This window comes from Scleropages formosus, chromosome 2 (genome assembly GCF_900964775.1).
Source record: "Scleropages formosus chromosome 2, fSclFor1.1, whole genome shotgun sequence".
Lineage (NCBI taxonomy): Eukaryota > Metazoa > Chordata > Actinopteri > Osteoglossiformes > Osteoglossidae > Scleropages > Scleropages formosus.
Window position 1 is genome coordinate 22,951,571 of NC_041807.1, and position 13,928 is coordinate 22,965,498.

At 41.3% G+C, this 13,928-nt stretch overlaps 2 protein-coding genes across 2 annotated transcripts; one reads left to right on the forward strand and one right to left on the reverse strand.

The window, feature by feature from the left end:
• Positions 1 to 35: 35 nt before the first annotated feature.
• On the reverse strand, positions 36 to 4,234 carry snx21 (sorting nexin family member 21). Its single transcript, XM_018761250.2, has 4 exons — positions 4,049 to 4,234; positions 2,292 to 2,558; positions 1,742 to 1,899; positions 36 to 1,642 (listed from the first exon to the last, which is right to left on the reverse strand). The coding sequence occupies exons 2-4, from the start codon at positions 2,551 to 2,553 to the stop codon at positions 905 to 907; spliced, it is 1,158 nt and encodes a 385-aa protein (XP_018616766.1). The 5' UTR covers positions 2,554 to 2,558; positions 4,049 to 4,234; the 3' UTR covers positions 36 to 904.
• A 3,678-nt stretch (positions 4,235 to 7,912) lies between these two features.
• LOC108940612 (serine/arginine-rich splicing factor 6-like) lies at positions 7,913 to 13,894 on the forward strand. Its single transcript, XM_018762875.2, has 6 exons — positions 7,913 to 8,128; positions 9,672 to 9,799; positions 11,320 to 11,441; positions 11,563 to 11,765; positions 12,573 to 12,650; positions 12,736 to 13,894. Exons 1-6 carry the CDS (start codon positions 8,022 to 8,024, stop codon positions 13,307 to 13,309), a joined length of 1,212 nt encoding a protein of 403 aa, XP_018618391.2. The 5' UTR covers positions 7,913 to 8,021; the 3' UTR covers positions 13,310 to 13,894.
• The last annotated feature ends 34 nt before the right edge of the window (positions 13,895 to 13,928 follow it).

Below are 13,928 nucleotides of genomic sequence, written 5' to 3' on the forward strand. Positions count from 1 at the left end.
CTGTATTATCAAGTACAGCATAGCAGCAGCTGTTTAATCACTATTAGGATTAAAAAAACTACCTCTCAGCATAAAGATTTAAAGTGTATACCATTTTAAAACTTACACCCTTTATTCTAAGCTTAATGCTAACATTTCAGAATCAAGTCAGCAGAAGACCTAATATTGATAAGTCTTGTATTGACAGTGCATGGTCTCAGTGAAAACTTGTAAATTCTACATCTTCAATTCATAAGCATTTAAAATCATCAATATTAAGGCCCCTTAGTAATTACAAGTCCATCTGTGTACAAAAGCAAACTATCCATGCCCAGGAAATGTTTAGAAAACAACTGAAAACTAATACGGTGTTTGCTTATATTAGATATTGTGAAATATGTTACATGAAAAGTGAAAGTAAAAAACATTAATTCAATGTCACTAATTAATGGTTACACACCAATGCACCATTGTCTCCCTTTATATACTGTATAAATATCTCTTATAAAATACTGAGTCTATTTTCACAACTGTCAAAAAAAAAAAATAAGATCCCTTATCTCCATGAGGACAAACAAAATGTTAAGACCTATATTTTAACATTCTGATGGAAAAACAGACCATGCTCATGCTATGAAATAAACCCCAAAATATTGTGTGCTTCTGTAAATATTTGAAATACCTGCCTCACAGCAGTGCTGATGTTAGAGTGAGTCCCCTCACGGGTAGTTCAATCTGAGGAACCTTGTCTAAATTACGGATCTTCCACCGATTCTACATGTGGTTCTTGACAAATGGTGTATAGACAAGCAAATCATCAATATTTCTAGATGCTCTGGAAAATACAAGCAGAGACTAACTTTCTGGTGATCCAGGGCTCTGCAGTAAGGCTCCTTTAGAGTGTGCATTTCAGACGATGTCTTCTCTAACTGTGCTTAGATTCCACCTCACTCTCCACCAGGACCTCTTTTGTCAGGTATTCCTTCAAGCTGGGCTGGTTCCCAATGTCTACTCCACAGTCCTGGATCTCCTGCAGGAGAGCCTCCCATTTACGCTTGTCCTTGGAGATTTTCCATGACAGCCTGACATTGGCCTGCAGAAGTGGAATAAGCAATGGGTGAAACTGCTGCTTCTGCAGGGCATCCTGGGATGGGGTGAGGTCCAGCAGCGCACGATCACAGTGCTCCTGGGCCTCCCCCAGCTGCTCCAGCTCCTGAAAGCAGGTGACTAAGGCCAGTAGGTTGAAGAGCCAATGAGTACGTTGCTGTGGATCTGGCAACTGCTGGCATCCTAGCTTCTCCTGGAGCCTTAGTGCATTGAGCAAGGAGCCCAAGGCCTCACGGTACTGCCCTGCCCGCAGCAGCACCTGGCCTAATCGCAGATCACCCAGATAAAAGAACTGGAGAAAAATAGGTGAGCGACGCAAGTCTGGCAGAGAGTACACATGTGTCAGGTACTGTTCAAATGCCCGGCTACGCTTTGCGATGGTCTCTGCAGTGAAGTTCCTGCGTAGCTTCTTGCGGGGAAAGCAAACTCCCTCCATCTCATCTCCGTGATGACGCCGGAGGCGGCTATGCAGCCGCTCAAAATCGGTGTAGCGGCGTGTGATGATCGCTGGTGTCTTGTCAAAGCTTCCTGACTGGATTACGTGGATTGTGTAGAGCTGCGAACAGGCAGTGTGTCAGTGCAATGTGTTATCAAGAAAAGCCTTGACAGCTTCAGCAATACTTTAAACACAACATAAACAAATTTGTGTACTTACCACATACTTGGAGGTGCCCTCCTGCACCACACTGGCATTCGTTACCTCAAACACCAGCTTCTCGGGGAGGCTACGAGCGCGCAGACTGCGCCAGCTCTCCTGCAGCTGTCGGGTCAACATAGATGAGCCACTGGCAGACAGGCCTACAGGACTTGCATCTGCAAAGTCAAAGCAGAGAATAACTCAAGAGTTTGGAGTCAGTGTGGTGTTCTGGAGCTGCTAGTTTCTCATTCCAGAAATGGAAGTGAAACCTGCCCAAATAAATGCTGTATGTCTGCACTTCCTGTGTTATAACACTTCATTTAGGACACTCAAGATATAAACACTGCCATTAGTGTTCTCAGAAGCAAAGAGTGAGTACCAAATAGAACAAATTTAGTAACATTACTTTTTTTTCTTAGCTGCATTTTAATTTACACAAGGTACTGGTCCATTTCATGAATTTTACTTATTTTTATAATGGACATCCTTCATATTATATGAAGGCCTATTTGGGCATTTAATAACAGTAAAGATGATAATGATTACAATAATGATTACATAGAGATACCTGTGCTGCAAGGTCCATTTTCCAGAGATTCTCCAAGAAAATCAGAGTCACTGTCAGCACCGGAGGCCTCGCCTGGGTCCTCAGAGTCTGCAGCCCTGTCGGCCTCAAAGCAAAGTGTTCCACTGAGGCGTGCAGAGATGCAATCTGTATCATCTTCTAGCTCAGAACTCTCTGGAAAGTCCTCTGTGCTTTCAGAATCAGCAGGGACCACCCCTTCCTTGAACAGTGTTCGCCGGAGTTTGTCCAGGATCTTGGTTGCCATATCATCTGCCGGAGAACATGGGGCACAGAGAAATTATATTCTCACAATTGCTTTACCTACGACCATATAACTTGAAAAATGGAATTCACAGCGACGTGCTGCAAAATGTCAAAACTTCACTAACAGCCAACACAACTTCATATGTGGTTCCTCACCTATTAGTTCAGAAGTCCAATTCATGGAAGGATAACCATCTTAGCTTGAGAGGATTAGGGATGTTGATACAGTTTACCACTTTCAAGTATTTGTCGTTAAGTACTTCCCTACGCTGCACCGTAGAATATAATTCAAAAGGATATGTCATTTTTCTTTAAGGATGTCTAACTGGAAACCTTGTTTTTTTTCCCCCTCATTTTTTTTTTTGCCAGATAAAAGAATCCAAAACCTTTCTAAAGGAATATTTGTGAAACAGTGGTTCTAATATATTTTTGGTGATAGATAATTTGGCCCTTTCACAGAAAAAGACTCCAAATGTTTACAAATTCATGAAAAAGCCACTATGGGGGGAAGCAGCTTAGTCATGAGTACGGTACTTAACCACACAGGTGCTTTATAAAAATGGTGAAAAATATAAAGGTAAGTAATGCATAAGAACCAGAGAGGAGTTGCTGAGTTTAAATCCCTGGCTGAATCCTCTCATGTTAAGAAAAAAGGAAGGAACTGCAGCTTGAAGTCCCTTCGCATTCAGACAGACGTTTGTGAGCCAGAGATCACGGTACTTTTAACGAGAGACTGAAATTGAACTCTACTTAATCACAACAAAAGAGTCTTCATATGAGCCTGCGGCGAAGAGAGCAGAAGCCGAGCGCACTTTAATGTTTAATGAGAGCGCGAGGCGAGCGGCTCGGGTTCCAGGAGGCCGGAGGGGAGAGGAGAGGAGCGGAGAGAAGAGGAGGAGCGCAGCGGAGCAGCGCAGCGCAAACTACGGCCGCAACAAACATGTGCCAGCTGTGCGGAATAAACTCAAGTCAAGTTCATCGTGCAGCGCTCATAACTGCATCCACCTTTGCCGAACCAGACATTTACACTGAAGTACGTACTCTCTACCTACTAAAGCGCCTCCATTCCAATCATCTCTCGCAATGTTAAATTTGTTTGTAGCTTTTCAGAACGCCAAAAACCCGAAGACGAGTTGTTATTAAGCCATGATGATGTTACTGGACTGGATTCGGTGTTGTCGACCGGACCGGGTATGCTGTATCATACAAATTTTTCAACTTGAAGTATTCGAAACTGGCTACAAATGGCTAAATTGAGCATAAAGACTGATTTAAGACAACGTGCTCGGAAACAGCGAGGAACGGTTAAACGAAACAAGAGCATGGCTTAAGCCTAGAAGCAGTAAAAAAAAGAGGGAGGCGGTAGTCAGGCAGGCTCGCGCTGGACGGCGCACTCAGTACTTTTCACTGCGAGTTACTGTCGTCAGCAAATAGGTTTCTCATTTCGTTCTTGACTAAAGCGGTCGGTTAACGACCCAGAAACAAATTCAACTTACTTGTACGACGGAAGAAGAGCTTCCAGAAAAACCGACGTGTTTGCCAACACAACAACAGACCCGTGGAAGTGGCACTTGCAGGGCGCTCGGAACTTGGGGAGTCGGGAGAGTCGGGAACAGGGAGCGTTGGAGAAGGAGTGTGCCCTCCGCCGTAATGTTTCTAATATCTGCGCCATTAGGATGTGCCTTAGCTCTTGGGCATTCGGTTTGCCATGTCGGAGTAACTCAGGCTCTATGAGGGGGTCGCCATCACGGTCGTTTGTGGGCCCTCACCTCAACCAAGGCTGCATTACAGGATAATATACAAACTTGTCCAGCCAGAGTGCCTAAAGCTAAAAAAAAAAAAAAAAAAAATACATGAAAATTACTTTTAGATATTTTTAGCCTGATTGAGAAAAAGTGAAGGGAAGCCTCATAATCATGTGGAATGGTGCAGGCCTCATCTCGGCTCATAGAAGGCCTGAAACTTCATTAGGAGTGAAATCTATTTGCAATAATTTTACTGGAATATCTGAGATTAACTTCCTCAGCAAGACTATTTTTGGGTTTTGAAATAGTAACATACTGGTAACAAGTTAGTATGTAACCATTGTGCAGCCTGCTGCCCTAATAATATGTTTAACAGTAAGTGTATGTCTACAAAGTAGTACTGACAAACTGTTACTGAAAATCTGTGCATACTGTACATTATCAAACTAATTCACATTATCAAATTAAGTTCAATATCAAATAAATTAACTGTACAGTATCAAATAAAAGCCACTGTTATTACACCGGTATGTCTCAGGTCGGGTGCCCTTTTTTTGCTTTGGTTGTACCCTACAAAATTATGTAATGATCTGTAAGAAAACAACTCTGCTTTTTATTATAATTAAACAGAAATTGATAAGCCTTTGAAATTAGGCCTATTAGGAAAAACTGTAAACTACAACAGTATCCCCTTTACAGCACTAAAAATTAATCTTGCATTTGTTTCAGAGGGAAGAGTACCCCTATGGGTCCACCAACTCCACTTCAATATGCAAACAAACTTCAAGTTTCCCCAAAAGTCTCCTGCAGAAATGAACCCCACTGTATAGTGCCATGCTATGCATTGTTTCAAAGATACCTTGCTGCTGACCGCTGTCCGTGTCTCACTGTGAGACTCATTACACCGCCTCCTCAGCTTACAAACATAAGTCCAAAATCACTTCTACCACTAAGCCACAATTAATAAAAGCAGAAAATATATATATGTCTTGATACATATTAATAGATTAGGTTCTGTAAATTCCTCAGAAAGGCTACAGTACATTTTTAAAAACTCTCTTTCACACAAGTCCATTATCAGTAACAGCTTGTCTTATGGGGTAACGGTGGTCTGCTACATTCTGGATACAGGAAGCAAAGCAGGGTCCACTCCTTTCTTATGAATTTCAAACTACATTAAAATTAAAACTTGTTTTAAATGTATGAAAATAAAAAATACATCATCCCATCAAAGTCCCGTTTAATGCTGTTGACCAAGCCTTCTTATAAAGCATGTAGAGTATTTGCCAGCTTCAGGCCACTTTCACTTTTCTTCATTACTGACACAATAAAAGCATAACAAAGCGTAATGTCCCTCTTTTTATCAACAGGTAACATTGTGCAAAAATGTAGGATATAGCTACAGTAAATTAAAATATTTTGTAAGGCTTTTTGTTTTAACATGTTTATTAATCAAATTAAATTTATAACTAATTTATAATTGAAGAAAAAAAATGCAATTTCTCCACAAACCCCCTTTAGACCTTTTTTTAAAAAAAAAAAAAACCTGAGATTAATAAACAAAGGAAATAAAAATTGGGATGTGCCTCATGTAAATCTACATTCATTCATTGTAACTACTTGGCCAGTTCAGGGTTCAAGTGGCCTGGAGCCTATCCCAAAAGCACAGAACACCGGGGAAGGTACACCACAGATAAGTTGACAGTCCATTGCAGGATAGCCACACGCACACAGTCAATCATATATTCATACACTATGGACAATTTAGTCACTAGTTGACATAAAACACATGTCTTCGGACTGTGGAAGGAAATTGAGTCTCAAAGCATATCTTTTTCAGACCCACTTCTCTTCTAATTGCCTCTCAACTCCATAAACATTCACAATTTGTTTAAAAAACCCTCGCTCCCTATCAATTCTGCATACAGTTAATTGTGTAATGCATGCTAGCAAATAACATATTAGAGGAATTAAGTGAACGTTTTGAATTTCCTATCTGCATCTATTCAACGCTCCGTGTCACTGTGTGAGACGAGTGGGCTATAAAAATAAATTGAATTGAATTGAATCTCTTCATCTGTTGGTGAAATAGTCATTTGGTTTACACTGAGTTGTGTGTCACTTTGGAGGAGAGCATCTTCCAAATGAATAAATATAATTGCAAACCTGAGCAAATTCATGCAAACACAGGGAGAATATGCAAACTCCACACAGATGACACAAGAATTGTAACTTTGGCTTTACAGAGTTATAATCAAAATTTAGGTCCTGGTTGTGTTATAAAATGAGGAGCCTCTTTAAGTATCAATGAAACAATGAATATGAGCGTCCCATAAAGTGAAGACCATCTTAATATAGTTCAGAATTCTTTATTAGTGAAACATTAACTAGCTTCCACAGCTATGAAATCTGCATCATAAAACAAATCACACGTAATTCATAGCAGGTAATTTCTCACTCATTCACTATCATTAACCACTTGTCAAGATCACGGTGGTCGGGGCCTAGAGGAAAGGCTAGTCAAGGTACACACATTTACATTTATTCATTCAGCAGATGCTTTCAAAGGGATTTACAACTCAGAGTAAACAAAAGTGTATTGAAACAGATGGAGAGATACAGACACCAAAAATAGGCTATAAGAGGTGTAAACATGGCCTTAAGAGAGCAGGAGGCTGCAGATTTCACCTTCTGATGGGGTTAAAAGAGTGGAACAGGGACAGCTGCTAGTGCAGTGGCTAGAGATACTGCCTTTGGATCCAAAGGTTGCATGTTTGATCTCCACCTCTGGCTGTAGTACCCTTGAATGCATACCCTAAATTGCTTGAGTAAAATTACCCAGCTGTATAAATGGCTAAATAATTCTAAGTTGCTTTGGAGAAAAGTATCAGTCAAATGAATAAATGTATGAGAAAGAGGCATGAATGGTGCAGGCAGATGCCAAGACCTTGTTGTTGAAGAGGGCAGTGAGGACAGATATGAGATGAGGAAAGAAAACACAGGTAAGACTCTGTGTGGTCTCTTGCCTGTAGACTATTGTATATACAGTGTAGTGTTCTAGACGAACAAGGAACTTGAAGTTTTTCACTGGCTCCATTTTCCTTCAGCAGAAATAGAATTGGAAAAATCACGGTGGCGCAGTGGGTTGGACCGCAGTCCTGCTCTCCAGTGGGTCTGGGGTTCAAGTCCCGCTTGGGGTGCCTTGCGGCGGACTGGCGTCCCGTCCTGGGTGTGTCCCCTTCCCCCTCCGGCCTTACGCCCTGTGTTGCCGGGTAGGCTCCGGTTCCCCGTGACCCCGTAAGGGACAAGCGGTTCTGAAAGTGTGTGTGTGTGTGCACTGTATATCATTATTATAATCGTCGACCTGTCAGACGGTTACTTTAGAAAATAATTTTGTTTTGAAACGTTGTTTTACAAAGACATTACGTTTACAATCAATTATTAACTTCAGCACTATAAAATAATCAAGTTAGAAGACTAACAATACGAACTGCTCGACATAAAGTTCAATCCAAAGTGTCATTCTACACATCCCTGGGAAGACATTTTTTTTTAATTTTTTTTTTAAACATGTGCGCCTCCTATCGGGTGAATACGTCACATCCGGTGACGAACGTCACACTGACGACTGTGGTTGGTGTGCGCGGAACGAGCTGTAGTAGCTTCCTCGTCGGAGTTGAGACATTACGTCGAGAAAACAGGAAAACTAAGAAACCTTGCCAAGATGCCTCGTGTGTATATAGGCAGATTGAGCTACCACGTCCGCGAAAAGGATATCCAGAGATTTTTCAGCGGTTATGGGAAACTCTTAGAAATTGACCTGAAAAATGGGTAAGCCAGGCAGTGACTGAGGGGACCGGGGGCCGGCGCTGACTCTGAGTGACTGAGTGCAGTAGAATTTCATGCATTTTAAAATATTCAGTCAAAATAAGCTTTTTACTCAATAAAATGTCGAACATCCGTCAACTCTGTATATAAATTCAAGCGAGAAGATTAAGTTAGGAGTTGCGTAGTTGCTCCTTTGGCATGTATGTGTGTGATTTGCCGCGTGGACAAAATGGCGGCTCTGGCGCTCAGTGGAAAAAATAAAGGCGCTGTATTACCTCGCGTGGCCTAGTGTCGTCTTGCGCTCTTCGCGCCACGCGCGCCACACTGCCTTTTGGCGCCACCCAGACAACTGCTGACCACCTGAAGCTGCTCGCTGTGTTTTGTGAACTCTGGCCTGACTGAAACGTCTACTAATTATTTAATCCTCCTCCGTGCGGGTAATAAAATAAAAATCAACTTCAAAATCAAAAGATCAGATGAATTCCTGGATACTAGCTCGTGCTCAAATTGTCATTATTAGTTTCGCTTTTTTAAAAACGTAAAAACATAATGTACTAGCATTTATAATTCTTTGGTGTTAAATAGTAGTGTACGTCACGTGCTTTTTTTTTTTTTTGGTGTAACAAGATTAAAAAGCTATTGACTCGACTTTGCACAAGTTCCAGGTCAACCATGATTATTCAACTATACTGCTAAATCATTTTTTATAATTACATAAAGTGTTTTGAGAGAAAAAACTAAAACAATGAAAGTCAAGTTTTTAATGTTATAATGTTAGTAACTTTGTTCTTTAAAACAACCTTTGATTAACTTTTTTTCAGTTTTTCCCTTTCATTTTACTGTAGTATAGGTTGCAAATTAGTTTTTCTCTATGTTGAATGTGAAGTTACTATATTTACACTGAAAAAAAATCCTTTGGTCAGTAACTGCCTGGTGAATTTAATGCGTCACTTTGGTTTCCTTGTTGGATCTGTTTCACATTGAATACACTATGCAGCCAGGCATGAGACACCCATATACTCAATATTTTCTTCTTGATTATTTTCAAAGAACATTCAAAACCATTTTCAAAACAAGGCATTTGTGAATTGACTGTTAATCATGCCGTTGCTTACTTTATTAGCATTTACTTAACTGATACCATTGTCCAAAATGACTTGAACTTTAAATCAACTTTATGTTTAATTGATTTAAACAAGATTTTTATTGGAGTAATTCAGGTTAAATACCTTGACTGGAAGCTCAAGGTAGTTTGGCTGCACTGCATTTTTAAGGAATAATATGGATTACTGAATTCTTTCCTTTTTATTATGCATTCTGTTAGCTAACAAAATAACTTGTCTGGTCCAAAGGGCAACTGGACAGGTAAATAATTAGCCGTAATATCTTGTTAACTTGACTTTCAAGTTCATGAACTGGGGTACTACTAAAGATGAATGTGTTCTTTAATCAAAGAGAAAATTTATTGTATTTTTTTTTTTGGCTAATCATTCAGTTTTCAGCTGTTTTGTATGGTGCAGTCAGTGAACTTTTATCTCTTTATCAGGTATGGTTTTGTGGAGTTTGAGGACACCCGTGATGCAGACGATGCTGTGTACGAGCTCAACGGAAAGGAGCTGTGTGGAGAACGGGTCATTGTGGAGCATGCCAGAGGACCTCGGCGAGATGGATATGGTAGGCCTTGGGATGTGCTGGGTTGAGTAACTGCCACAGAATAAATATTAACTGTATCGGCTTCTCTTACCCCTCAGGTTTTGAGCAGATCCTCAAATCTTAGTTCCTGCGTATTGTGATTATTCTCTAAATAAGGAAAATACATGTTGTAGTTTAGAATTTATTTGTAAGAGAGCCTCAGCACTGAGTAAAAGCATTGGTAGTTGCATTTATTGATATTGAAAGCACTGAAGAGAGAAAGGTGAACTGAAATACAAAGATTTTGGGCCTGTCTTTAATTTTGCATTACATGGATGAGTGCCTGTTTAAGCGAGAATCAAGAATGTCACACACAGACACAAGAATGTGTTTAACCAAAAATGTCATAGTGGGGGGATAGGGGTAGGGGTTGAAAGAGGACATTTTCCCTGCATCATCAGATTGAAGTGCATTTTGCTCTTTCCCATTATTGAGCAAAGTCAAAAAATGGTGCCACACAATGACGAGAAGCGTTTCTCTTTAAAGCAACTTTTTTAATGAAATTTGGGGCGGTGGGTATTAGATTGGGTGTATTTGTATGGCAGCTGCAAAAACTGTAAATTCAAAAAACTCTCTGCATGCAGAAAATAGCCTTATGTCATGAATAATTCTTTTCCATTAATACTTTTAAAATTTGTAAATCAGCTGTCATGTAAATAACCAAGGGTATAATTTGTGAAGTTGTAATGTATTTACCTTCTCACTTCAACATTAACAAAGTCCTTGATGTTTCAATTTGAAAGAGTCCAGTGCGGGCTGAGTCCGAGTCCATTGAGGCTAAGATGACTGCCTGTCCAGTGTGGCCTTGGCTTTCACCTTACAATGTGTGTGTGACCTTTGCCCTTTGACCCTTTGGCTGACCTAACCGGAAGCCATGATGACAACAGCCTTTTGCCAATAGACCAGGGTGATGGTGAGGAATCCCATTGGTTTTTATGTTGAAAAAAAGTAATGGAGCGGTTTAGCTGGAGCGTGATGTTGCCGCTGTCTGTTCTGCTTTGTAAAAGAGCAGCTACGTTACAGTGCAAAGCCTGATTGGCTGTCGTCAATCAGCAGTGGGAGTGCTTTGCGAGTAATTTAATTTTGGTAGTCCTGCTCCTTTTAAATGTAATGTCTTAGAATTTCTTTGTAGCAACTGTGTACATTTACCTTTTAAAAAAACTTGTTTTTGTGGATTCATGGTTTTAAGGAGAACATTTGGCCAGGAATAGCAGTGAAACATTTTATTTAGAGACACACATCTACATAATAATCCACAGGTTGGAATTGGCTGAGGGGTTTTTGTTTCCTTTTTACAAGGGTCATTTGAGCATGAAGAAGGTGTTTCTTGTACAAGTCCACAAGGACTACTCTCAAGGTCCAAGAACCAGACTCGTCCTGTATGTGGTCTTTATAGCAGCCCCTTGATCCCCCCCCCCCCCTCCCCTTTTTAATCTTAGTGGAAAAATATGCCTGCTTGTCAGTTTGCAATGCTGACTAACATCTTTTCCTGTTGTTTAAAGGCAGTAGTGGTTACAGCAGCAGAAGCCGTACCGGCAGGGATAAGTATGGGCCCCCTGTTCGCACAGAGTATCGCCTCATTGTGGAGAACTTGTCCAGCCGGTGCAGTTGGCAGGACCTCAAGGTGAGTGAGATTGGACTTTTTTTTTGTCTAAGTATATGCCAAAAAGTGTGTCTATAGAACTGTCCTGTCAGTTGCATTAAATCTTTTTATATCTGAGTTTGTATCCCCATTTTTCTTGCAGGATTTCATGAGGCAGGCTGGGGAGGTAACGTATGCAGATGCCCATAAGGAGCGTACTAATGAGGGAGTCATCGAGTTTCGTTCATACTCTGATATGAGGAGGGCCCTGGACAAGCTGGATGGGACAGACATCAATGGCAGGAAAATCCGCCTGGTGGAAGACAAGCCACGTCGTCGCCGCTCGTACTCTGGTAGCCGGTCCAGGTGGGAGTTTTCAGTATTTTGGTAGAAATATTTTCGATGGACAGTGTAAAACAGATGAATGTGACTGACTGATCGGAAAAATGAGGTGGTTAGACCCAACAAGGAAATGTTTGAAACCTTGGATGACAAAAAGGGTTGAACTTCAAGGTCATGATTTCTTTTATTTATTCCCTCCCCCCGTCCATCAGGTAAAATGCTTAACATAGACATAGAATTCTAGTTTTTCTGCTGCTGACAATTCCTCTTGGTTTAGTTCCACAACTTGCTTGGTCTTGCCTGATGAATTTAATGTTGACCCCGTTAGTAATTCACATTTATTCAATTAGCTTATACTTTTCCATATCAAAGCAGCTTAATGTTAAAATACATATTTACCCGTTTATACAGCTAGGTAATTTTACTGGAGCAATTCAGGGTAGGTACCTTTCTGAAGGATACTACAGGTGGTGGGATTCAAACCTGCAGCCTTTGTATCCAAAGGCACCAGATCTACTCACTACACCACCTGCTGCTATAATGGGTGATTTCTCTTGGGTGTTGTCTGGGTTATGCACATTGTGCTTTTGAATAATATGCAGGACGTGTAGTTCTGCTTATTTTTCAAAAATCTTATTGCCTCTTAAATGGTTATGATTTAGATTTGTCTCAATTTTACTTTAAAATTAGGTAATGATTGAATGCCTAGGTGTTTTGACCTTTTTTGCAAAAGGTCTTACAGCTGGGCTCACAGGTTGTACATGCTTGTGTATGTGCATGTCATAGAAAATGGAACTTTTTAAACAGCTGCTGGTGACCTTTCTTTTTTAGGTCTCGCAGCCGCCGTCGATCTCGTAGCAGGAGCCGCCGTAGCAGCCATTCTCGAAGCAACTCAAGATCGCGCTCACGGTAGTGACCGATCAATCTGTTTCCATGTGTCCTTTTTTTGATGTCATCGGTGACATATTCCCACCATTGATTTCTCCCTCCACAGGTCTCGATCCCGTGCCAGGAAGTCCCACTCCCGTTCTCATGGAAGGAAGTCGTCCCGCTCTCGTTCTCGTGGAAGGAAGTCGTCTCGCTCTCGTTCTCGTGGAAGGAAGTCGTCCCGTTCCCGCTCTCGTGGAAGGAAGTCGTCCCGCTCTCGTTCTAGGGGCCGCAAATCCCGCTCCCGTTCCCGTGGCCAAAAGTCACACTCCCGTTCCCGGGGCCGTAAATCCCGCTCCAATTCTCGGGGCCAAAAGTCCCGCTCCCGTTCTCGGGGCCAAAAGTCCCGCAGTCCGTCTGCTGGGCGCAAGTCTCGCTCAAAGAGCCTTTCCAAAGTCAAATCGGAGCGCGACTCCCGCAGCCGGTCTAAGGAGAAGTCTGTTGACAAGAAGTCCCGCAGCCGCACCCCCTCCCCTGTGGAGAATGGCAAAGCAGAGCGTGCCAAATCTGCCTCTCGTTCCCCATCTCCCCAGGCTGAAGACAGCCATTCCAAGTCTCCAGCCAAGCGCTCTGCTTCCCGTTCCCCATCTCGGTCTAAGTCTCACTCACGATCCCGCTCCAGATCTGTGTCCCAGGATTAATTTCCGGACCCCCAAACCCATGCTGTTCTCTTTTGGGGTAATTCCATCAAGTAGGGGTGGCTTTATTGATTTATACGGATCAGACTGCAGCTTAAGATGTTCCAGATATGATCGATCATTTATGCATCAAACATTTGGTACAAAAGCTGCTTTTCTCATTGAATTGAATGTTGTAAATGGTATGAAAAGATGTGGTGTGTAAATCAGGGTTATGTGCTAAGATGCAATGAGGAGCTACTGTATGGACCCAGTTTTTGTAATTCTACTAAACTATTCTGCTGGAATTGAAAGCCTGGTTCATTTTTCTGTATTGCTCTTATGTTTTGACTAAGCAGTGCTTGCTCTGGGGTAGGAAGGACCAGTATTGATTGCAGTGATCTGTCTCACTGTCACTGTAGAATTTATTTGCAAATCATTTAATACAACTTTTTCCTTATTGATTTATATTCAACTGCTTGGCATCTTAATATTTTGGATTAGAGAAGTTTAGGTGAACTTAATTGCCCTGGATCTTTCAATGGTTTTTGTTTTCATAGAAGCTGCCATGGTGGAAAGCATGACTTGTTTTTACTGTACATTAAAATTCTTATTAAAAACTTCTCTTCTTTTTTTGAACAAA